This window comes from Podospora bellae-mahoneyi, assembly GCF_035222275.1.
Source record: "Podospora bellae-mahoneyi strain CBS 112042 chromosome 1 map unlocalized CBS112042p_1, whole genome shotgun sequence".
In the NCBI taxonomy this organism is placed as follows: Eukaryota; Fungi; Ascomycota; class Sordariomycetes; order Sordariales; family Podosporaceae; genus Podospora; species Podospora bellae-mahoneyi.
This window is the reverse complement of record NW_026946359.1, coordinates 3,927,166-3,951,379: the sequence shown is the minus strand read 5'-3', so window position 1 is coordinate 3,951,379 and position 24,214 is coordinate 3,927,166. Positions and strand designations below refer to the sequence as shown.

At 53.5% G+C, this 24,214-nt stretch overlaps 5 protein-coding genes across 5 annotated transcripts; 2 read left to right on the top strand and 3 right to left on the bottom strand.

Moving 5' to 3' along the window:
• Window positions 1-129: 129 nt before the first annotated feature.
• PRP40 (U1 snRNP protein) lies at window positions 130-3,481 on the bottom strand. Its single transcript, XM_062874498.1, has 4 exons — window positions 3,123-3,481; window positions 2,908-3,059; window positions 1,607-2,855; window positions 130-1,548 (listed from the first exon to the last, which is right to left on the bottom strand). Exons 1-4 carry the CDS (start codon window positions 3,261-3,263, stop codon window positions 481-483), a joined length of 2,610 nt encoding a protein of 869 aa, XP_062737631.1. The 5' UTR covers window positions 3,264-3,481; the 3' UTR covers window positions 130-480.
• Window positions 3,482-3,600: 119 nt separating this feature from the next.
• On the top strand, window positions 3,601-5,772 carry QC761_112100 (uncharacterized protein; the record flags this gene model as incomplete). Its single annotated transcript, XM_062874497.1, has 2 exons — window positions 3,601-4,043; window positions 4,103-5,772. The coding sequence occupies exons 1-2, from the start codon at window positions 3,866-3,868 to the stop codon at window positions 5,770-5,772; spliced, it is 1,848 nt and encodes a 615-aa protein (XP_062737630.1). The 5' UTR covers window positions 3,601-3,865.
• A 22-nt stretch (window positions 5,773-5,794) lies between these two features.
• Window positions 5,795-9,635, bottom strand: QC761_112090 (uncharacterized protein). The gene is made up of 3 exons (XM_062874496.1): window positions 8,939-9,635; window positions 8,090-8,872; window positions 5,795-8,036 (listed from the first exon to the last, which is right to left on the bottom strand). Exons 1-3 carry the CDS (start codon window positions 9,227-9,229, stop codon window positions 6,138-6,140), a joined length of 2,973 nt encoding a protein of 990 aa, XP_062737629.1. The 5' UTR covers window positions 9,230-9,635; the 3' UTR covers window positions 5,795-6,137.
• On the top strand, window positions 9,613-14,771 carry SSK2 (Suppressor of Sensor Kinase (SLN1)). The gene is made up of 2 exons (XM_062874495.1): window positions 9,613-13,752; window positions 13,806-14,771. The coding sequence occupies exons 1-2, from the start codon at window positions 10,218-10,220 to the stop codon at window positions 14,351-14,353; spliced, it is 4,083 nt and encodes a 1,360-aa protein (XP_062737628.1). The 5' UTR covers window positions 9,613-10,217; the 3' UTR covers window positions 14,354-14,771.
• Window positions 14,772-15,865: 1,094 nt separating this feature from the next.
• Window positions 15,866-21,943, bottom strand: QC761_112070 (uncharacterized protein). The gene is made up of 2 exons (XM_062874494.1): window positions 18,385-21,943; window positions 15,866-18,332 (listed from the first exon to the last, which is right to left on the bottom strand). The coding sequence occupies exons 1-2, from the start codon at window positions 18,709-18,711 to the stop codon at window positions 16,719-16,721; spliced, it is 1,941 nt and encodes a 646-aa protein (XP_062737627.1). The 5' UTR covers window positions 18,712-21,943; the 3' UTR covers window positions 15,866-16,718.
• Between the last annotated feature and the right edge of the window lie 2,271 nt (window positions 21,944-24,214).

The following is a 24,214-nucleotide window of genomic DNA, read 5'->3' as shown; positions in this document are numbered from 1 at the left end:
TGATGTTGATTTCTGGTAAATATGCACACAATTGGCGATAAAGTGCAGGCCCTTGACACATTCTTTTTGGATTATAGGATAGGAATCACTCAGGCAACAGCCATGTGGAAAGAAACATGGTACAACACAAGGACTTTTTGGTATTTAAAAAGCTACTACACAACGTTTTGTACTTTCAACTACACTACCTAACCAGCAGCCCCTGCTGATCAAAATGAATACCATGACAGAATAAGAGTATGAGAAAAAAACACCGACTACTCAAGCCGAGTTAGAGCATCTTTTTGCGGGCGACAGAGACGTACTTGTACAGTGTATACTGCGGCCGAACTTCTCCCATATCGAGAACCAAAGGCAAGTTGAGCAGAAAACTCACGCGGCTGTGAGAATTGGCGTCTGGGCGTTCACAATTTCATCCTCTTTGCTGCCAGCAAGGGTAAAAGGGCTGCCAGCAAGAGTACAAGGCGAACTGGCAGGTGTTTAATCCTCCTCAATCTCGCCCTCTTCACTACCAGCGCGGACACTGGGGGAGGGCTTCTCTTCCTTGATAGCTGCCGGAGCTACAGCGGCAGACTTAGGCTGGGCGGTGGCGGTGGCGGCCGAGGGGGTAGCGGCACGGTCATCCTCAACCTTGATGCGCTTCGCCTGCCGGGGAGACCTTCGGTCGTGGTCGTCTTCTTCGGGGCGCGGGCGTCTAGATGAGGAACTGGGCCGCTCGTCACCGTATGGCAGCTCATCAACGTCGCGCTCAAGTACTCGCCTGCGATAAATACGTTCCCGATCCTCCTCACGTGTGCGGCGCTCACGATCGTAGTGGTTGAAGTCGTCGGCGGGGCGAGAGCGCCGGTCATAGTCGCGATGGTCGCGGTGGTCTCTGTCACGGTCTCTATCGCGGTCACGGCCGTGATCCCGGTCGCGATCTCGCTCACGGTCCCGGTCACGATCCCGATCCCGATAGTCGCGGGCCCGATCACGATCCCTCTCACGGTCGCGGTCGCGGTCGCGGTCACGGTCACGTTCACGATCACGCTCAGAGATGCGATCCCGATCACGGTCCCTGTCACGTTCTCGATCACGCACTGAATCGTGGTGGCCATCGGCAGAACGACGATCGGAAAGTAGAACCTCGGCCGCACTGGTTTTTCTGTAGTTACGCTCGCGGTCGGCCATGGCGTGGCGACGATCGGCCTCGTAGGTGTTGTGTTCAGGGCTGCGACTGCGGCTCCTAGCAGAACGTCCACTTCGGTAGGATCGCTCACCTCTATCACGATGCCCATCTGGGCGTTCCCGACGGCGTTGGCGCTCGTTTTCATTTTCCTCATCCTTCTCCTTAAGGCGACGAATATACTTGTCAAAGGCGCCCCGACGAGCTTCCTCAGAGTTCACAGTCCGGAATGCCTCAGACTGGGCAAGCCTGGCCTTCACCTGTTCGTAAGTATCAGTGACGGTGATGGGAGGCTCCAACCGTTTCATGGCTGCACGAAGGTCATCGAGAGCGCGGCGCTGCACCTTGTCTTCGTCTGTGCGCTTTGTGCGCTTTTGCTGGACCTTTCATGGAAACGTCAGCCCTGTTCGTCATGGTCGATTTGCGATGAAAAGAACCTACCCGTTCAAAAATAAGCTCAAGAATTTTACGTTCAATGTTAGTCGTACGAGCATCACCCCTGACGACTGCCTCAAACTCTTCAAAAGTGGTCTTCGGGGTGACTTCGAACCGTTTGTCCTGAATCGACTTGTCAGCTTGCATTTTGTTGGAATCCATATCGGGAGCACTTACACCAATAACGTCAAGCACATCATTGCGGGTGCCCCTGAGAGCGCGCTCTTCCTCCTCAACAACATCCCAAAACAGCTCCATAGCAGTAGACCCGGGATTACCGGCGACAGCTCTGTAGCGAGCATCGTCTGCGATCAGGGGGTGTATCTGGGTCCAGGTGGTGCCGGCAGTGATTTTGCCATCCCTCTTCAGCTCTGTGAGGACGACTTTGAAGTTATCACGAGCTTTCCGCTCCTGGCGGAATTTCTTGTTCTTCTCTTCCTGCTTTGAGTCGTTGAAGTTACGTTCCAAGGACTTGACATGATTTTGGAAGACGGTCAACACGTCAAAATTGCTGAGTGTCTTGTACTTCTCATCACTTTGAAACAAGGGGGTGTTCTGGATGGTACCTTGTGCTTCAGCCCAGCGAGTGTAGGGCTCCAAACTGAGAGTGGGAAGCAGTTCGATCAGACCATCCATAGCGCTCTTGCGCATTGTAACCTGCTGCTCCTTGTGAGCCCGTTTGAGGTCACTAACGTAGTCCTCGAACAACTGACGGCGCTCGTTCTCGTCGTTAGTCGAGCGGAAGATGGTCTCGCCCTCGATCATGGGCCGGGCTGTCTTCCACCGGGTGTAGTGCTTAATCTCTGGGTGGCTCCGGAGCATGGTGGCGAAGTCAGCGCGAAGTTTGGTCAGTCTTTCCTTGGCACGTTCCTTGTCTTGCACAACGACATCGTGGCAATACTTCTCAAAGGCAGCTTTGCGATCCCTCGGATCTTTGATGGCGCGGAACTGGGGATCTTTGACAATGGCGCGGATAGCCTGCTCCCAGGTCCAATCAGGCTGGACTTTACTGCTGCGAAGGAGCTTCACGAACGCCGCCTCTGCCTCTTCGACGGTGGCATACTCAGGATCGTTGCTGGCAGAGACGAAGGCTTGCGCCTGAATGTTGCTGCCATAGGTGAGTTGTCTGGACTCGCCCATGGGCTCCCTATGGTCGCGATAATCCCGATGATCGCGTTGCTGGTGGTGGTGGTCATACGAACCGCCATGATGACCACTACCTCCTCCAGCCGCACCAAATGAAGCTGATGGGCCTCTGTAAATAAGTTAATACAATATGTCACAATCAGGACAAGGTAAAAACTTACGTAGGTGTGGTGGCAGTAGAATCACCAGCTCCCAAGGCTCGTTTGTAGACATCGGGCATCTCCCAGGAGCTCTGCTTTGTTTCAGTGTTATACCAATACTTCCGGCCTCCCTCTGCCGTGTACTCCTTCCATGGTTGATTTGCCAGCGCGCGCTGTGAGTAATATATGTTAGCTTAGTGTATTGCGACCTCTTCAGACTGCCATAGGGCACATACCTCGGCGGGTGTCATCATTTCCTCCGGCTTGGTCCATTGCGTAACCTTGGTCAAGGTATTGTAATAGTATGTACGGCCATCGGGAGTCTTGTGTTCTGTCCAAACTGCGGGCGCCCCCGGCGGCGCAAAATGTCCATTCATTGCAACCGAATCGTGATGCGCTCGCTGGCTTGCTGGTTGCGGATGGATATCGAAGTCGTCGGCGACAGGCAAGTCGTCGTATTACAAAATACGAATAGCGGAGACTGTCAATAGGATTAAGAGGTCGTCCCAGGGCGGTATTCGTGATGAAATAACTCTGGCACTCGAGTTGCGAAGAAAACCCGTGGTCAACAACCGAGAAGATTGCAAGCTTGAAGTCGACGTGGGCTGGTAAAATCACAAAAAGCCAAGCACAGGCTTTAACGCACGGTCCTCTTTTACGTCGCGCCACGCTAATACTTGACATCAGATGCCAAGTGCACCCCTGACCGTTGGAGCTGCTGTGAAGCTCCACCAGCTTGGGACTTCAACTATCATGAACAAGCCCGTCTTCACATTTGTCCTTTAAGCTGTACTGAGCTGACAGAACACATTATCTACTGTTATTCAGGAACTAGTAGCCAAAGAAATCGGAACCTTGTTTATATATCGCCTCGACTCCCACCAGCTCATGCGCCTAGTCACGACCTCGAAACCTCATGATCCCCTGAGAAACAGCTCCCTATAATTGCAGAGCCCAACACCCAGTCCAAGAGAAAACGATGGCGGTACCGGATGCCCCAGGGCGCGATGCCAACGATGTCTTCCTCGAAAACGCACACCTAACCTACATTGTACCATTTACTACAAAATTCAACCCTGACGAAGCCCTCCGGCAAGGTCAAGGCTCCTTCGAAAGTAAACTCGCTGGCATCGAGCTACGCGACCAGTTGTTCTTCGGTATGAGGTTCGCGCAACATCTCTTGTTCCCACGCCCATCTTACTCACTTTCACTTCAGATGAAACTGTCGATGTCTACTTAATACTGCGAACACAATGCGCCGACGAACAGACGCTCCGCCTACATTTGCGACGACTCGTCATCACCTTAGATGCCCAGATCGTCAATAGCCATTCGCAAGACCTAAACAGCCCCCCTGCGTCCGAGATCATATTTAATGGTGGAGTGGAGGATGTCGAAGACGTTTTCATAGTTCCAGACGAGGCCGAAGATGGAACCAAGTTTGTCTATGCTGTCTGGAAACTGTCAGTGTTCTTGGGTCGTCCCAGGATCCGGCTACAGATGCCGTCGGTTGTCTTTTCCGGGACAGCAGGTCTCAAGCAAGCAGACCCAGAAAACAATCCTGACCAAAGAGATGGCTACATGCTAAGCTGTGTGCCCTCGGGCATGAATATGCTCGATTCCTTTGCCAGCGACCCAATGCTGGGCGGCATCAAGCCCCATCTCTCAGCCCAGAGAGTATCCCGAGTAGCGCCAGCAACCCAATCCAAAGAATCCCTCCGTCGCATCCCGGGCCTTCAAAACCTCAAACTCAAGATCTTCCCCCTCCTCCACTGCCGAGTCCGTTTCTCCCGACCAAACACCTCACCCCCCAGCCCAGCCCTCATCGCCCTCGTCGAAACTGACTTCACCCCCTACTTCGACTGCGAAGCCTCCCTCAACAAAATCTCCCTCGACGTCACCAACGGCACCGCAGAGGACCTCAACAACCAACCCGGGATGCGCCTCCCCCTAAACTGCGTCGCCCACGACCACCTCACCTTCCTCTACAAGCTCACCCCTTCCTCCCTTGACCTCGCCACCACCAAAGGCCCCATCCGAGACCGCGACCTGGTCATCACAATCGAAATCTTCATCCTCGTCCGCCCAGACTCGGAATCAAACCCTTGCACCCCCAAACTCTCCATGACGTGGACAACACCCCTAGACTTTACCCTCCCCGTCAACCCCGGCTTCGGCCAACCAATGACGCAGCCCATCCAGCGGTCCCACCGCCCAAGTCAGCTGTCCATTTCGGGGGGTGTTGACTCCCAACCGTTGGTTTCTCCTTCAGTCATCCGCCCGGACGCACTTCCTTCTCTCGAAGCAGCAGCTAGATCAGCAACGGAAACCACCCTCTCCGACTTTGGGATTACCCTCACCTTTACCGGGCCGGATAAACCGGTGTATGTAGGCGAGGAGTTTGTCTGGACGGTGTTTGTTGTTAACCGCTCCCGTCCCACGTCGATGATTGCTCCTGCTGGGATGCATTTGTCGTATTCGTCCATGACGGCTTCCATGACGGCATCGTCCCAGGCAAGGAAGTTGATGCTTTTGGTGGTCCCGCACAGGAGGAGGAACGAGGGGGGGGCGTTGGGGAGACCGACGATGAGGGGGAATATCGGTGGGAAGAAGGACAGTGGTATGGCGGATGCGGTGCTGGATGAGAATGTGGTTTATGCGATGCAGAAGGCTGGGGGGGTGGATAATACCGAGGTGGTGTGTCTGTCGGCGGATGTGAGGGTCGGACCGTTGGCGGCGAATGCGTGTAGTGTGGTGGAGTTGAGGTTTTTGGCGTTGAGGGAGGGGGTTGTTGGGGTGGAGGCGGTGAAGGTGGTCGATTTGGGGAGTCAGGAGCATGTGGATGTGAGGGAGTTGCCTTTGGTGGTTGTGAGGAGGAGGGAGTAGAGGGTAGGTAGGGGTTGCTGGGTGGTAAGATAGGTTGTTGAAAATGGGAATGATAATAACAACGAGAGTGTTGAGAGGGAATTAACAATCAAAAGTAATAATACCATTAGACGCCATGCTTTAACCACTAATATCTTGACATCCCTACCTATTACCCATTCCCTTTTTTGTGCCAGCTAATGGGTATCTATATACGTGACTTATACAACACAAAGTTTATGAACTATCTAAGGTATCCTCTTCTGCCGACAATGCTCCCAAGCGAAATACTTCTTTCCCCCAATCCCGAACCTGCTCAGTAAACCCCTGATGCCATGCGAAGTTTTGCTTATGGCTGTGATGTTGATTGTTTCATGCCAGGTTCATTATATAATGTCATCGTCGTCGTCCCACCCGAGTTTGGCGTATATGCTCGCTGTCTCCTTCGTGAGAACTGTCTGTCCGAGTGTCCCCGGCGGTGGGGCTTCCTTCTCCTTTTGTTTGTGTTGGGCTGGTGCCAACGTGAATAGCTTTGACCGAATAGGGCTGTCATTGATAGCCGTGACCGTTTTATGAAATTTAGGGTTGACCGGTGTCTCAAAGAGCGCCGGTAGCCCGGGCGAGGAGGGGAAGTGGTCTATCGCTTCCTGAGGTATAGATAGGAATTGTGTAGAGGCTCTTTGGCCCTGAGTCGGTGCGGGCGCTGCCTTTCTTGCCATGATGGGTGACGAGGCCAAGATGGGGCCCGGTGTCTCCTGGATTGCCTGCAGGGTGTGGAAGGTGCTGACCGCGGCTGGTTTGCGGGCCGGAGTCGCGCTGATCCTGATCGGTGTTGACGATGGCGGTGGTGCCAATGCATTGAACTTGCGAGGTAATGTCGATGCTGGGATCATGGAGGCGCTTGATGGTGGGATGGCTTCAAAAGATTGAGATGTTTGTCCACGCGCATTGTCGCCCGCAAGGACATCCTTGAAGCGGCCGTTTGCTGGAGTTGCTTTGACAATAGAAGGTGTCCGCGGCTTCTTCACCTTCTTCACCTGGTTGACACCCGCAGAAGCTCTCTTGTCCACTGCGTCAGCAAATTCTTTCACAGCCAGTGCCCGGTTTGGCTTCTTAAGCGCCGAGATGGCATCTTTCAACTCGGCATCTACCTGGGCCTTCTTTCTCGCTCTGAGATCTTCCCCACGTGGGAAGACATTTGTTGGCTTTTCCTTCAAACTCTTGTCTTGGCGGGTGACCATTCCCATGAGCAGCGGCTCACTACCCTCCCGCTTCAGTCCAGGAATTGCCGTCGCGCTCGCAGATCGCATAAGGGCGATCGCCTTGGATGGCTCTCTTGAGACACTACGTCTCATACGCTCGTTGGAAAGCGCTCGCTGGAGCGATCGATCGCTGTCCTTCAGGGCGGCAGGCCGCTTTGCTGGCGCACCAGGTTTCGCTTTTGAGACAGCAGCCGGCTTCACAAACTCCTTCTTTGGTGGCGACTGAGCCACAGGGCCACCCAACTTTCTGTTGATGGAGTCACAAAGCTCTGGGAGACGTGCAGCGAAAAAGGGTAGGATGATTTCCACACAAAAGTCCTTCAGGGGGTCAGAGTCAATTCGCTCGGGCCTGGCACCCTCTTTGGGTGCTTGAGACTCAGCCAGCGCTTTGACCTCATCCAGTGTTACCGACTGCCAAATACAAAGGCGATCAGCGTGAACATCCAAAAGTACAGGAAGATTGTGCTTGTTCCGTTTCTTCGCTGTCGGCTCTTGACTTGCTTCGCGGGATGGTGCTCGGGACTCGCCAGGCAGCAGGTAGTCACCAACAGGATCCTTTGGCCGTATCAATGGTTCCAGCGCCAGAATTTCCATGATTAGGATCATCTGCAACTGAGTTTCTCTCCGTCGAAGGCAGGAGACGTGATACTTGGCTTCGGTCTGGGAAACGATCTTTGCTTCTTCCTCTTCATTCCCAACAGCAATCGGCAGATGTGAACTCCACCACCTCTTAATGTGGTCCACTTCACTTGGGTACAAGCCATCTTTCCCCATCTTGAGCTTCTTCACCTTCCGTTTCTTGCGCTTTGTCTGGGCGTTGTCCGAGTCCTCGAGGCACGTTTTCATTTTCTCAATGATAACGGGAATTGTTTCGCGGTACTTCTTGTCCACCAGGATAGTTGTCATGATGAGACTCTTCAAAAACTCTACCAAGTCAGCCATTTCGAGATCGGAGCCTGTATCGGGGTGGAAGGCGGCTCGAGCCCTGGACAGTGGGCCCTTTGCGAAATATGCCAGCGATCCCTAGGCCAGTGAGCATATTGACAAACGAGTAGGTCGGACACCAAGATTCTTACCTTTGAATGATAGAGAGCTTCTTGATACTGTGTTCTAATGTTGTCCATGATGCCTTCGGCGGTCGGCTTATCCTGCTCCTGCTCCTGTGGCTGTGACTGTGGCTCTGCCTGGCAACCAGTGTCTGAGACAGGAAGAGGGGCTGGGGTGCTGTCTCGCGTGCTGGATAGCAAAGCGAGAGAGTCGGCCAAAATCTCCTCTGGTGGCTGAACAATTTGAGTTCCAACTCCTCTGGAGGCCGGTCTAGACCCAACGATTCCTCTTGAAGCAGGCCTAGAGTTGGGCAATGCCAAAATCTGACTGTGAGAGTCCATATCGGTGAGAGTTCCTGATCGTCTGCGAGTGGCGGCCTGGAGTTCTTCGATGGCGAGTTTCCTCCTCTTGTTCTCCTTGTACATTTGTGGTGTTATAAGAGGCGCGCCGGCCGGATCTTCGACTTTGACCTGCTTTGGGCCTTTCAATCTCTCCTTGCAGACCACAGTAGCATCATGACTGAGCTCTCCAACATCCACCCATGAGCCCAGCTTGCACAGCACGTATAACCCAGGGCTTTCGCTTTCGACGGCATATACCATTTTGGTGATCTCTGAACGGGCAATGAGGGCACTGTGGCCCAGGCGTCCCTCGAGGTCGAGAATCTTAATCTTGGACTCAAAAAGACGGGTGGATGGAAGTTCTCCGTGTGGCTTGACGAGGTCGAGGGCGGACAGCGGTAGGCTCTCGCGGGGAAGCATCATGAGAGGGTGGAGCATACACGGTCTCGATGTAAGGCTAGACGGATGGGGCTGTACTAAGGTTAGCTACCGTCAAACATGAGCGATTGAGACTGGTTTACAAAAAAAAGGCAATACCTTCAAAACAATTGGAGCTTTTAGTAAACTGTCAGTGCTCCGTCCTGGTGTCGAGACATCTCGCTTCCGTTTTCTTGAACCAAAGACATCTTGATCGTGGATGCTCTGGCGACGACCTGGCTGGTTGAGCTCGGCATCGCGGGCCGGTGTGAGTATGCCACCACCAGCTGAAGTCCGGCTCGCAGGCTGTGACAAAGGGAGGGGTGGCAGTGAGATCGAAGTGGAAATGGAGTCTGAACGAGATTGCGACAGTGACGCGCCGCCAGAACTCGGCCTCCCTGCGGAGGACATATTGATAAAAACGAGAATGAGTCGGCTAGCGGTACATGTTGAGAATATAGACACCTGGTGAACTGTGAACGGTGGTAACCAATGTTAGGGCGCAGGTGTTGTGAGGCTCATGTGTAAGTCTCTCGAATCTCGAATTCCAAAAATGTTCATTGGCAGATGCTTGTCCCGGCCCTGGCTCTGGCGTCACGCGTTGTGATCCATGCTCAACCCAGCGCGACAGACGCGTTCCCGTCAGCCAACGGCGTAGAACCCCTGCCCCCCGCACAAGCCATCCTGTCTTCACTTAACCTGAACCCTGAGGCGGGAGAAACGAAACATCTTTAAATCCGCATTCCCATCCCGAGACTGCTGATCTTTGGGAGAATCTGTTTCACATGGGCCAGTGGAGAGCATGTGTGTATTAGCGCATTCTCTTCATACATAATCATCCCTTTCCTGAAACAGCGCTGTGTAACTTGCACCCAGCGTTGGAGATGCTTGGCAGATGTTGCACTACCAAGCCGATCCCCGATGAGCCTACTCAAGCTTCGATCAGCTCGAACCACCATGTTTTTATTGAGCCGCTGATAACAAATTCTCCTCGTGTGCCAGTTGCTTAAGCTGTTCGACTTTGGCCAATGAGACCTTGGATGCACTATCAGGGGAGCTCCTTGCAAAGCTTCCTTAACCTTTCTTGGCCGCCTTTCTGCTCACCATCTTTTGCCACGGGCCCGCTTTTGTTGCCGTAGTGTAACGTCCATCACCAGCTCGTCTCGACGGCTGTTTCCATTGAATATCCCAGCCATAATCAGACGACATTTGGGCCAATTGCCCACATACCGCCGACTAATTCCCCCTTCTCCCTCTGTGCGCCGATGGCCAGGACGAATTGCCGCCTCAATAGCTTGGTTTCCGCCAGCAGTGGGCATACGATCGATTGATCACCTACCTACCTCGCTCGATCATCGTACCTGGGCCTCGAATTCACCAACAGCAACCTGCCATCGCAATGGCCAGCGAAACGTCACCCCGTACCGTCCGCTTCTCGCAGACCGAAGACGACCAGTTTGTGCGGCCCGAGAGGTTCAATGGCCGTGCGATAGCGGTGCCATCTGACTCGGAGCTTGCGATATCATCGGGAGATCTGCATTTGCTTACAGATCGCCATTTGCTAGAACAACATGACGAACTTGGCTCTCTGGCTCGCTATGCCGACGCTCCAGTCCACTCCGGCATCGTGCAGCCACATCCTTCCACGGGCCTCGCGAACGGCGCGGCCAGTCGCCAACGTGGCACGGCCGACTCGGCTCACTATGGGAATGGCGCTACTCCACGACCTCAACGCCCCACGGGACCTGCTAGAACACCTTCGAATACCTACCAGCCATATACCGCGCGAAGGCCACAACAGCCCCCACCCTCGTCCTACATAGGAGCTACTCCAACCCACCCCCGAGACGGATCGCGACCACGACCATTAGCAGGAAGCTCGACATTCCGAGCCCAGGAGCGAGAGTACGTCCGAAGGTTACGCCAGCAAGACCACGGCAACAGCGACTACTTCGATGCTTACGGCTCTGGCGAGCAGTACGATTCAGATTCCGAGGGCGAAACCCCATCTTCAGAGGGTCCATTCGACAGCTACGAAGATGCGCACATCATGTTTGTCAACAGCGAAGAGAGTCAGATCACAGAAGAGGACCTAAGGGATCCCCAGAATCGGGAGCGGTTAGAATGGCACGGCATGCTCGAGGCGGTACTGACTGGCGATGTTGTCCGCCAGGAGAAGAAGCGTCTTATCGGTTCGGCGGATGAGGAAGCAGGGAGAAGCGCTCACAAGGCTGAGCTATGGTTGGCCATCCGCGCAAAAATATGCGACAGACACTTGCCGGTTCAAAAGAGGATGACCGAGGAGGCTCAGGCGGGCTTGGACCGCTTGGTCAATGAGGTCATCAATTTCTCCATTGCTGGACAGAGTGAGGCCGGAAAACCTCCCATCGGCCAGGTCCGCGACGCCATCGCCAAGATTGACAAGATCGAGAGTCTTTATCCCTCCAGCACAGCCCTCGTTGCGGCGCTTAAGCCCGGGACCTATGAAGCGTACGAGGAGACATGTGAATCTGTTATATCTTGGTACAACGTTAACGAAATGATCAACACGGAATTGTCAATTTTGAAGAGATGGGTTGGCAATGAAGCCCTCGATTTCCACAAGCCAGGTGGCGGAAACAGTCTGGGCGATGATACCTCGTTCATGGACCGTCTCTTGAAGGAAGAGGGCCTCAAGTCGCTTCATGAGGACAATGGTGCTGATGGCAAAAATCTCAGGAGGAGGAGCATGCTGGACGGAATCTCGCGTGTTATCGAAAAGGCGAAGCGCACCTTGATCGACAAGGCCCAGGGCTTTCAAAAGCGCCATCTCCCCCCTTATATCGAGGAGCTGCTCACCTTGATCAGCTTTCCGTCAAGACTTATTGAGGAAATCATCAAGGTGCGGCTAGCTTATGCCAAAAAGATGAAGGACTCGGCACAGCAGAACCCTCTGATGCAAGACCAGATGATCTCACAATTCCAAATCATCTTGAAACTTGCCATCAAAATCAGGTCCGAGTACATGATGATCTCAGCACCAGAACCTTGGTGGGATTTACCTCCTTGCATCGACGAAGATTTTGACAGGGTCATTTTGGATGCGCTCAAATACTACTTCAAGATGCTGAACTGGAAGCTCAGCGGGAACAAGAACACCTTCAAGGAGGCAGAATTGCTGTTTCAGGAGTGGGAGTTTGGAAACGAAATTGGCAGTCATCTCACGCGCGGAGATATTGAGGCTGCTGAACAGTTCAGTTCGCTGACCTTTAAGGCCTTCAACCGACTTCACCAGACCTTTGAGAAAGAACTGCAGAGAAAACCCAAAGAGAGTGTGACCGAGATGACGAAGCGGTACAAGCAAACTCTGGACTCCGTTCGTGTGCGTCAGAGAATGCTGCAGCGCTTCTCCAGGATGCTCAGCGAGAATTACGAAAATGCCTGTGATTTCACCATTGCCTGGGGCCCAGAAAAGCTCCAAGACCTGTATGATCGGCTGATGGACACGCACCACTTCCAAGTTTACACGGGCAGCCCCGAACACAAAGGCATCCACATCATCGCATCGCCTTCGTTAGCAAACCGCCCGGACGTGATCCAGCGTCTTATGGGCACCTTCTCCTACGATGTCATTGCAGAAGACCCCGCAGAACCCTACCTGCTGATCATCAAGGCTGAAAACGCACCTAACTGGTTCGGCTCCAAGCTTAGCTTGTCAGTGCGGGAAGAACCACTCGATATCAAGTTGGGCCACATGAGACTCATTGCGGGTGGTTCACAACATGTCTTGGTGAACGCAAGAAAGGCGTTTTTGGAGACGATTGATATGCACATTGACATTGTGGTCGAACAGAGGTCAACTTTGCACAAGGTGAACCTTCGCCTCATGGAGATCCGCAAAGTTGCTTTCAAGCTGTCAAATGCCTTCATGGACAGTGTGGAGACAATTCGACGGCAGACCAAGGGTCTGAACTGTCAGGAGCTCATACAGACCTGCTTCATATTCGCTACTGAGTTCGGTCAGCGCTCCTTGCTGTACATGGACAACAACCGGAGGACGATGAACAACATGAAGCTTACCAAGCTGGCGCTGGACTGGGTTAGCTTTATCTGTGATGACTGCGTTCCCTCTGATCGCAAGACATTCCGCTGGACTGTACAGGCGCTTGAGTTTGCCATGGTCATGACCAGAGGCAAGCACATGCTAGCGCTTGGCGACGATGAATATGTCAAGTTACGGACCAAGGTTGCTGGGTGCATGGCTCTGTTGATTTCGCATTTCGATATCATGGGCGCCAGGTCAAACGTTGCGGCCCAGGCTGAGAAACAGCGCATGGAGACGCTTATCAGCCAGATGAAGCGACTGAACAAGGGCCAGATTATGGATGACGAAATGGCCGCGAGCTGTGTAACAGAGCGCCGCCTTGAGGAGCTGGTCAAGGTTGACGATATTCGAAAGCAAATCCTTGTAGAACGGTCAGCAATGGGCCGAGTCTTGGAGGTGTCAAACGAGGTCGACCGCTCGCTCGCCTGGCTCTCCTCAACAGCCAACAACTTTACCATCCGCTGGCAACAAGGGCAGTTTGTCGGCGGTGGCACATTTGGCAATGTCTACGCTGCCATGAACCTTGACACAGGCCAGCTTATGGCGGTGAAGGAGATTCGCCTGCAAGACCCCAAGCTTATTCCCAACGTTGCTCATACGATTAGGGACGAAATGCGCGTTTTGGAATCTGTGGATCACCCCAACGTTGTATCGTACTTTGGTATTGAGGTACACCGCGATCGTGTCTACATGTTTATGGAGTTTTGCTCAGGTGGCTCGCTTGCCAACTTGCTGGAGCACGGGCGTATCGAGGATGAGCAAGTCATCATGGTGTATGCTCTGCAGCTTCTCGAGGGTTTGGCGTACTTGCATGAGTTGAGGATCGCCCACCGTGATATCAAGCCAGAGAGTAAGTCTAGCAGACCATCTGACATGTTCAAAAGGTACTAACAAACGCCACAGACATCCTCCTCGACCACAATGGCATCATCAAATACGTCGATTTCGGCGCCGCCAAACTGATCGCTCGCCAGGGCCGAACACTCGTGCAAGACATCACCAGCACGAAGCCCAACAAGTCCATGACTGGAACGCCCATGTACATGTCTCCCGAGGTGATCAAGGGCGAGAACCCGGGCCACTTTGGTGCCGTTGACATTTGGTCCCTCGGTTGCGTCATCCTCGAGATGGCGACCGGGAGACGCCCCTGGGCCAATCTCGACAACGAGTGGGCCATCATGTACAACATCGCGCAGGGAAACCCGCCGCAGCTCCCGACGTCGGACCAGCTCAGCCCGCAGGGGATTGACTTTTTGAGGAGGTGCTTCGTGCGCGACTCGAAGAAGAGGGCGACGGCGATTGAGCTGCTGCAGCACGAGTGGATCATGACGATTAGGAACCGGGTCGTGGAGCCCTCGACGCCTAGTAGCGATGCGAGCAGCACACAGAACACGCCGACTACTGCGTCTGCTTCCACGAGGGGGAGTGCCGGGCTGGATGGGTTTTACTGAGTTGGGTGGGTGATGCTTAATGGCTCCATTGTTTTCTTTTTGTATGGGGTGTTATGGTACTTATTTACTCAGCACTACATGACCAAAGGCAGTCGAACCATGTTTGCTTTTGAAAGATGTTTGTTGTACACATCGAGCGAAACCACGAAACGAAAACGAAATGGATACCCCTTGGGTTTTTTTTTTTTTATCTCATTCTTCTCTCCTATTTTTCTTAAAAAAATTTTTGGTGTGTGTGTGTGTGCATGACTGAAGGGGGCACCAAAGGGAGGGATGATGGAGGGTATTTCTACATTTTTGGCATGTTGCTCTTTTCATCAGAGGGGAGTGGAATTGATAGGGTGGTCAATATTGGTCAGATAGGTGCTACAAGGCAACAAGAATTTATGAACTGGTATATGAAGTGTGCCAATTTCCTCATGCTACCTACTGACCTCTTGATCTTGTTGTTATATGGTTCATCGGCTTTTCCACCTTTGGCTTTTGTAAAGGGCTGCATGTAGGCCTTTTTCGTCTATCGCCACCCACGACGTGCAATGGAAGTTTATTGATGTAACAGGTGTGCTTGTTGTTAGCCAGCTGCTCCAACTTTGAGGTTATGTGATGAATAATATTGGAATCTGTTTGAGGCTGCCCACCTCTCTATACTTGCTCAACAATATCCTGGGGCTGTAATACCGCCCTCAAAGGAATGGCAACAACCCGCACTGATCGTTACCTCTAAATTTATTGCCGTCTGTTTTGGGCTAATCAAAAGCGAACTTGGCAGTTGTTGTTGGTGGTGAATGAGTACCAGCAAGTACCTAACCAACAGGCTCAGAGAGATAAGCTATTGCCTAGGATCTCAGCTACGTACATAAGGTAGGGCAGGTACGCATTAAGCAGTAAGATCGATCTCCTCGCAGTGTAATGGATCGATCTCAAATCGCCAACTAAAGTTAGGTATGTTATGCATGTCCAGATCTAACAATCCCATCACTCTACCTACCTAACCTGGCGGTAGTTGGTCAGCGCTTAAAGGCGAGGGGTTTAGTTCATAACTCCGATCGACAGAGCAAAGTCTCTCCTCCTCTCCACAACATTTAAAACCAAAAGGCCCTTGCTTCACAGCATACGGCCATCAACATCAACCAAACACGTCATGGCAATAAAGTATCAACATTTACCCGGCGGGTATGCGCATACTACCAAACTCCCAAGGGTCTTCCTTTCCCCAAGTGTAACCAACCACCAAACCCAAAAACTCCCACAACCCACAAAAACAACCGGACGGATCCGCCCCGCCCCCCTCCTCAGAGAAAATCAATCTATTTCATCTTGGCGAATTCCTACACTTCTAAGGCACTTGACGCAGATCATTGAATTCCCACCCCCAAAAATCTCCATCCACACTATCAACTCGGCTACCTTTACCGAGCAGATCATACATATGCTTATTTGACCCCCTCCCACTTCCCCGCAGCCCGGGCCGCAAGCAGCAAAAACGAAACGCAACACAATATATTGAAGCTAGTAAGAGTGACATCTGGAAAGGCAGAATGCCACCACATGTTGACAGTATGGGAAACGGAAATCATGTTCAAATATCAGCGGCCGCGGCCAAACTGTTGTTTATTTGTTCTTCTTCAACCATTGCGTCTCAGGCGGATTTCTCTGCCAGTGCTCCATGTTGTATATATATCAGGTACATAACAGGTTTCCCCTCCCGCCTTCTTTCCTGTGTCCCATTTTCTGTCCATTTCGTTTACGACGGACTTTATACAAAATATGCTTCCACATCTTTTTTTCTCTCTTGCATCCCTCTTTCATCACAGCTATATCCTCCACTATGTCTGCTGTGTGTATGCTCCCCCGAAATGCTACCAGCACCACCGCTGCCGCTGAGATGATGCCTATACTACAGCATTGAATCCATCCGACGCCAGGTAATGCAGGGTGAGAGCCAAGGGATGGGACAACCCCTTTCTCTCATGCCCAGCAGGGGTATCCAAAGCCAATACCAATTCCGTTGACCAAACCTCCCGCCACCCTCCCAAAAAGAAAAAAAAAGACATAAGAAGCCAGAAAAAGACACATATCCGTGTATCATTACATTGAGTGAGTCCACTTTTTCGTGTGTGAGAGAGAGAGAGAGTGTGTGTGTGTGTGTTGTCAAGTAATTGTTGCTGATAAGTCGTCTGAAGAACCAAAGCCGTATCCTACGTTTATAGGGGCTGCGCGACTCCAACCGTCTCGACTCCGAAAACAAAGACAAAAGAAACTCGGTCAAGACGATTTTGTTGCATGCATAAAACAAAACAAAAAATGATTATGGTACAACGGCCCGCTTCGATTTCGAGGGGCCAGAAATCAGAACACTGACGGTTTATGACTTGTCCGCACTGAAGTCCTGGGGGGTGATATTTTGAGCAAACTGGAACTGCTTCGATCGTGGCATGTTGGTGGGCGAAGATCGTGCTGATGGCTCAGTTGCATAAGAGTCGGGGAAGTGATATTCGGTTTGGGCGAGCGAAGGGCCAAAAAAACCGTTGTATGTTGGGCCGATGGACTGTGGCGGAAATGAGGGTGTCACAGGCTGGCTGGCCACATATCCAGGCATCTGAGGCGCCATCGAGAACTCAAGCTCGGATCCCCCGTGGCTGCAGAGGCTTGGCGTGGGAAGGGGTTCGTCCTGTGGGGCGAAGTTCCAGGCGTGGTCCATGGAGCCTGTGAAGTATGCGTCTTGCATACCCATTTGTAGACCTGGAGTCCCTGGTGGTGTCTTCATGGTGGCCTCGGATTTATACATGGAAAATCCGCCCACGGCACCAAGGGACCCATACGCAAAGCCGGCCTCTTCATCTGAGGAACTGATACCAACTGTTCCTTCGCGTGCGCTCTGATTGTGTCCCCCAGGGCTCAACGGTGACATGGTACTGTTCAAAGAAGCCATTGCGGGAGATTGGCCGTCCTGGACACTCTGAAGAAGCGCCTCCTTGTTGCGCTCTATCGCAAACGGGGACCTCGGTCCACCTGGTCCCATGAACGACTTTTGTACGCGCCCACCTAGGCCTCCCGTAGCGGAAGAGATGCGTCTCATCGGGCTTGCCGTTTCTGATCTTCGAGGAGCTTCAATGCCCGCCTTCGGCCCAGCGCCACCTCTCAAGGAGGATGGTCCGAGAGGTGCTGGACGTCGCAATTTCCTGCGGCCAGCGATATCAGCTGGGGGTGGTGGGGATTTGAAGCGCAAGTCTGACACTGTCAAGGGCGACTCGGGCAAGGAAGTCGGCGACAGAGCTTCACATTTCACCAAATTTTCCTCGGATACTCGGCGTTGGAGAAGCTCGGTTTCGGCGCTGACCAAGTTTTCGGGTATCATTTCAGACGGGAAGCGCGGGATGGGAGGTGACGCAAAATAGTCTCGGTCAGGAAACGAGCCGAAGTGACTTGTTTCCCCTGTATCGATATGATCCTGGCTTTGGACTCTGTGCAGCTCATGGCCCGACAAGCCATCTAAAAGCTCCGGGTTCGCCTGCCTGAAGCTGAAAGGCGTCGGCTTCTGAAAGTTCATCTCCTGTTGGGGCGTGGTGAACGCGCTCATGGCTGTTGACGGCTGGTCAAGGTCCGATGTGTCTTGTGAGCGGTGAACGGGCGATTTGACGTGTTCATACTTGACGTGAACGTAATCACTCCCTGGGCTTACTGGAGTGTCACCTCCAGGCGTTACTGTGGATGAAGCGCCCGCTGACTCGATGAGAGGCTGTGGTCCTGAAGCGCCATCATCACTATTAATGCCATCATCGCTCCCCCCAAACTTGGCAGTTGATAACCCAAGAGGTTGGTGCTGGTTGCTTAGGCCGTAGAACTCGGTCACGGTACCCTGCTCTTGGTCACCGGATTCCTTGACCTCCGAAGCCTCCTTTTCTCTTGCCTGTTGCGCCTCGAATTCGGCTGTCTTTCTCATCTGCTTCTCTTTTGCCCGGCGGTTTTGGAACCAATTCTGCAAAAGCACGTTAGCATACGACACTTCCTACGCATTGCGGTAGACCAACGTTGATCCTGGGAACCTCCACTCCCATTTGCTCAGCGAGCTCGCGCTTGGTGCTGCTGTTTGGCTTGGGGTTCTTGTTGAATTCGCGCTCCAACAATTCCACCTCGTCCTTTGCCAGTCTTGGCTTGGGCTCTGTCTGTTTGGACATGTGCATGCCTCCCTGTCCCATCATCACTGCTCTTTGCTGGTGTTGTTGGTAGTAGGCCACCATATGCTGACTCCAATACGGATACTGGTGGTCCTGGGGCTGTGTTTGTTGCTGGATGCCATGATAGCCCTGCATCTGAACGGCGTATCGGCGGTAAGGGTCCATGTAGTCCATGTCCATGATGTCCAACTGGGTCGACCGGTCCGGTAGAAAGTGTCGTCGTCGTCGTCGTCCGGGAGTGCGTCGTGAGTGAGGAAGATTGATGCTGTCTTGAGAAGACCCAGAAGACGAGGCAGCGTCTTTGCGGGCTCAGAGATGGTGGACACAAAAGAGTGACTGGGGTGAGGCGGACTCTTGAGTGATATGGACGGGGGAAATGTCAAAGAACGTGTGGGCCCGATCAGGACACTAAGGTACCAGGGGTCAGGAGCGCGTGGATAGGGTGGGCACCCGGCCAGGAGGTCTTAACCAGTTTAAGACTGAGCGATGAACTGAACGGGGGTGGGAGGGGGGTGGGCGAGGCGAGACCCGGAGCGGAACGGCAAGACACAGCTCGTGTACAGGGCTCTCCCCGTCTCACTTTTTCGCAGCTTCTTTCTGTTCCCTGCTGAGGACTTGCTGCTGAACAGTCTCATCAGTCACAACAAGACAAGACAGGGCAAGGCGAGAGGGAACGAAGGGGGGAGCAGTGGAGAAGGGGCATTGTTATTTGTCCCGAACCTGTGCTCTGCTGCGTGCCGTGCATCACCCAGGCTCTCGCCGTGCAAGAACCCATCGAGACTCGACACTGCTCCAGGACGTGTCGCGGGTCATGAAGCGGCAGGAGGGTGGTGTGGTTCGGCATGCAGGCGGCGGGTGCTGGGGCCACAGGCTGGGCTTGGAAGGGGATGGTGGTGATGGGGGCATGGATGGTGAGGTGGTGTGTGGGCGAACGAGGAGCGAGACCCTCAACAAGGGTAGGACCAGGGAGACAGCCAGGGACCCAGGGTGAGTTCTCTCCACGAGGTACCACTGGGTACGAAGGACGAACGTGGGCGCTCTGATAGGCACCTCGGGCAAGCTGTGGACCTTTTGGTGAGCAGCACCAAGACCTTGGGGTGTGCTGGGGCGACCGGCTCCCCGGGGCATTTTCACACAAGCCAGGGACACTTGCAGCGAGCAAGGAGGAGGAGGGCAGCGCGCTGTCAGTACAGACTGCAGGCGGGTGGGCAGGCGGCGTGGGACTGCAGAGGCAGAGGCAGAGGCTGGGAGTAGGAGCTTGAGCGTGAGCGGACGCCGGGCACTGGGAGTGGTTGGAACCTCTGGGTACCCCTTGGGACGAGAAATCCCACCCTGGCCTGGTCCCGAGCTCCCCGCCTGGACATTCTTGGCGTCCCTTACACATCCTTGCATCCTGAACACCAGCTCGCACAGAGCCACAGCGTCCCTGGATCAAGACCCAAGTGGCAGCGTCGGTGCCACCCTGCAGGCTACCTATGTATGTAGACCCCTGGCGGCTTTTGGTTGCTCTGTGATCGGGAGATTTTGCGAGTTGGGCATCCGTCCGTACTGAAGGCATCTGGACTCCTGGGCCACAAGACCCTGCAGCTCGGAGGGAAAACTCTGAGGTGATGAGCCTGAGCAATAGGAAAAGCCGTTGGCGGAGCCGGAGCCTTGTGGAAGGGATGCCGGGCGGGTCGAGCGCGAGCTAGAGCCCCTGGGGAGCGGAGCTGTTGCTGTGGGATGGGTGCACTGTGTGGGGTTAAAAATACGGTGCCGAAGCCGAGAACTTCTAAGAGGCGGAGGAAAGATGGAGGAGTGGAATCGTGTGGGAGAGAGAAAGAAAAGCCAACCGCCCGAAGCCGGGAGGCATCGTGCCTCGGGAGCCAGAGAGACCAGGAGACCAGGAGACCAGACCAGTGCTAGGGACAAGGGAGAGACATCGAAGACATTCGCGTGACGAGTCGAGAGCTCATCACTCAACGCAGGCGTGGCAGGGAACACCAATCGGGGTGCGATGGCTGCGGCTGGCTGCGATCTGTCTGATCAGTTCGATGCCATCTCAAAGGGGGTCGACGAGTTTGTACCACCATGGCTTCCACAGCATAAGATTGCTGAACGAGAAAGAAAGCAAAATGCAGCGCAACACCCAGTGAAATTTGCACGGGCCATATCGGATATGGTCTCTGCGCTGCCACCAAAGTGTGTGGGGTTATGCCACCGTCAGCCACTGCCTCCACCATGCTCATCAGCGAGTCAGCGACATCTCGTTATGATGAATCTGATGATAACTCGCTGCTGTTATTGTTGTTGTCCTGTCCATCTCATCTGTTGAACTTGAACCTCGAAAGAGACTGTCACTTGATTTCCGAGACGACTCGGAGTTGCGCATCTTCCATCAGAGCACAAAGCACAAGAACGGCGTGGCAGAATCTCCTGTTGGCTGTAACTTGCATCTCATCCAATTTCCGGGGAGGCGACACGCCGTGAACAGAATGCCAACCCGTAATTCGGTGCCGAAGGGTCGTCCTATACCGGCGCCTCAGCCTCAAGTCCAGCCGCCGCCGGGTTGCTGCCGGATCGACACCAAAACTAGTGTAGGCGAAGAAGCCCTTTGGCCCTTCTCTCACGATATCTGTTAGGGAGGTCCTGAAATCGGCGAGGCGGGTCCTTCAACGTGTTGCTCCACGGTTTCTGACTGGATGACCAGAGACATGTCCTGCGTCTTGACGACAGTGTCTGTGTAACCGAGCATCTCACTGCGTCTTTGTACGAGTCTGTTGGTGTTGTTGAAGAATTTGAGGTTGAGTGCTAACTCCACACCAAGCATTTTTCCCGGCTCCCACCCCATTGGGATTTCTCTAGAAGCCGTTGAGGGAATAGCTTCGCACCAGTGTTTCGTGAGGGAGAAACCGCGGTGGAGTTGACAGTTGCGGCAAAGCAAACAAGCCTCGCGCTGCAGCTGTCTGATGCAATCGATATCCTTGCAAGGTCAGGAACAATTATCGCGGGGTTGTCAAGAAGTTCCTTCTCTCTTTCTAGCACTCACCGCTGAGGTGGCCGCCAGATGGCAGCGGATGCCAGTCCACACCGGCCGCTTTCGCTTACCGCCTCTTCTGATTCGCCTGATGCACCGACGACCGCCAAACCTTGCCGTTTCCCGCCCTGCTGCAGGAAGAGATATCCAGAAGTCTCCTGATGACAGACTCCAGCTCGAACGAACTCCACCGACAAGAGCAGCACTGGAGTAGCAACTGGAGCAGCACTCGAACAGGCAACACAGTGACATCCAACACTTCTCGATACCACCCTGCGATGGTGAAGAGGGATAAAGAAGAAAAAAAATACCGTACGACTTTGACAACCCCCAACCCTCCCAACCATGGGATTCTCTCCTCCAGGCACGCGCCTCGTAGATTACCCCGCTCAAGGATGATGTGCATCCTGCTCTGCAGATGAGGTGATGAGGTGAAAGCTCACCTCACCGAAGAGGCACAGATACCGCCCGTCGGCGCTGCCATGAGGGCAACCAAGTTGGACGGGTGCGGCAGCTTAGGTGGTTCCCGGGCGTCACTTGCAGCTGATGATTTCCCATCCACCAGAATTCCACAACCTGACGGAGATTTGTTGGACAAGAAGTCGAAGACACGGCGCCGCACCGTAACACCGCATTTTCCAGCACTACGCTACAGTCCGAATACAGGAGACGTGCTGCTACAGTGCATGCACATTTCTATTTATGGAGCCCGTTCTGTCGCACTCTAGAGTGGGGGTGACACTCTGCAAAAAGACCATTCGGTTGGAAAACCACCATGCTGAAATCTTCAGACATCCCGTCCGATCAGAATGCTGTCCCCTTTTCTTCCTGCTTCTCCTACCAAGCATTCGGCACTTTTCAACACTCCGAAGCAGGAAGATGCTGTGGTTGGAGAGCAGATGCATACTCGGTTGGCGCAACAAAGCAGGCCGGAGACCAGAGGCTGGTTCGGGTGCATCCCGCTCTGCATCTTGTGGCTTGAGGATGGCCTTCTCTTTGGCTGATGGGTCTCAGCAAGTGATTACGAAATTGCGGGCGCTCAAGCCCCAGCTCCCCCATCCCGGATTTTCTTAAGATGTGCGATATGGGACAAAAACCACAGTCACATCGGCCGTCTCTGAGAAGTTACCTAGGTGGGCCCGTATCACCAGCCGTACGTCACAACCCACGCAGCTCATGGGCATCAAAACGACTGCTCAGACGAAGAAAAGAAACAGCAATGAACCTACGGCAAGCGATCGAATCAGCTCCAGCAGCACAGTTTCGATGTATCAGGCGAGCCAAGGTCAGTCGGTGTCTCAACAGATCATTTCGACATGTCAAACTCAAAGGTCTGATCGGGAACTTTTCTTGTACATTTCAGCGTACGTATCTCCCCAGCGTTATCCGTATCTTGCTGACACACGGAATCACAGCTTTGAACGACAAGCAGATGAGTAGCATTGCGTCGAACTCCCACGCCAGCCTTGCTCATTGGTTCGCGTACGGGTCAATGCGTGGGATCTGTGTGCTAGGGTGCTGTACAGCCTTCATAACATAACACCCGTCCTGTGCCATCCATGGTTGACTACCATGAAGAAGTCGGCAACGAATGTTCGATGATAGTAGTGAGCACCGGCAGTTCGTAGAGGAAGCCAAAGCTAATGCAAGCAGCGGCCAAGATGACGGTCCAACAGTGGTGGTAAGCAGTGTCCAACATTCTCGGGTTTGAAAATGACCGAGACCGGCAAGCTTAAGAACGGTCTAACATTTTTGTCCGCAGCGCCGGGCGGCCAAGAGTGGACCTTCCTTCGCCTTATCGAAGCTTTTGATCCGGCTCCAGAGCCGCGGCGGGGCGGGGGAGCTGGAGAGATGGGGAGGACACGACTGAATCCGAGTGTAACGCTGTCATGGATGACGGGGCTGCTCAAGCAGGAAACCAGCTCGTAACCCGCCGCGCGCGCTGCCAGTAGTCACAACCAGTCCTTCGCGGTAGACAATCACAGTGAGGGACTGAAGGCGAATCGCTTCCACCAGCGGTCTCAATGGACGGCCAAACGCTGAACCACGGCGAACCTTTTGTGCTCATCCAACATCGGTACCTGAATCAGAGGTTCACCGCCCACGGTCAGAAAGAACAGTGTTTGACGCCCTGATGGAGCACGTCCCAGGGGCCAGGAGATTAGGATTATTTGCTGGCCCGGGCGGCCACGTGTGTGTCTGGAGGGGAGCCTTTGTCCAAAGCTCCCTGTTGGATAACATGACCAAAAGGTACAAGCAGGTACATGGTGAAAATCCCTGCATCCTCCAACGGGCACAGTGTTCATCGGCAAGCCCACACCGTTCTGCCTGGTGCGAGGACGAGGACACGAGAATCCAACCTCTTCATCTGGGCGGTGGGTTGTTCATCATCATTTTCATCATCTCCATGACGACAGGCAAGTTGGGATATTTGAACGACTAACTGACAAGCCTTCTGACGGGGACGCTGACAGGCGATCAGAGGTTAATCAGATCGGTCGTCGATCGTCTTGTTCGGCAACGGGAGCTCCCTGGATCCCGTTGAGGGCAGCAGACGAATCAATGATGGGAGGCTGCAAATGCAACGTGGGGAAGTAATTTAAGATTCATTTACGGCCCTCACAGACTTTACAGATTCTAATTCTGTGGATTTTGAGCCGCATCTAT

What these genes read in the sequence shown, in the direction of transcription:
- PRP40 (XM_062874498.1), bottom strand. Translation starts at nt 3,263, where the DNA reads ATGAATGGACATTTTGCGCCGCCGGGGGCGCCCGCAGTTTGGACAGAA. An exon ending in AAATGATGACACCCGCCGAG is followed by an intron (nt 3,060 to 3,122) that starts GTATGTGCCCTA and finishes TATTACTCACAG; the next exon opens with CGCGCGCTGGCAAATCAACC. An exon ending in TTGAGCTTATTTTTGAACGG is followed by an intron (nt 1,549 to 1,606) that starts GTAGGTTCTTTT and finishes TTTCCATGAAAG; the next exon opens with GTCCAGCAAAAGCGCACAAA.
- QC761_112090 (XM_062874496.1), bottom strand. Translation starts at nt 9,229, where the DNA reads ATGTCCTCCGCAGGGAGGCCGAGTTCTGGCGGCGCGTCACTGTCGCAA. An exon ending in AAGCTCCAATTGTTTTGAAG is followed by an intron (nt 8,873 to 8,938) that starts GTATTGCCTTTT and finishes ACCTTAGTACAG; the next exon opens with CCCCATCCGTCTAGCCTTAC. An exon ending in AAGCTCTCTATCATTCAAAG is followed by an intron (nt 8,037 to 8,089) that starts GTAAGAATCTTG and finishes TCACTGGCCTAG; the next exon opens with GGATCGCTGGCATATTTCGC.
- SSK2 (XM_062874495.1), top strand. Translation starts at nt 10,218, where the DNA reads ATGGCCAGCGAAACGTCACCCCGTACCGTCCGCTTCTCGCAGACCGAA. An exon ending in CCGTGATATCAAGCCAGAGA is followed by an intron (nt 13,753 to 13,805) that starts GTAAGTCTAGCA and finishes CAAACGCCACAG; the next exon opens with ACATCCTCCTCGACCACAAT.
- QC761_112070 (XM_062874494.1), bottom strand. Translation starts at nt 18,711, where the DNA reads ATGGACATGGACTACATGGACCCTTACCGCCGATACGCCGTTCAGATG. An exon ending in TGGAGGTTCCCAGGATCAAC is followed by an intron (nt 18,333 to 18,384) that starts GTTGGTCTACCG and finishes GTGCTTTTGCAG; the next exon opens with AATTGGTTCCAAAACCGCCG.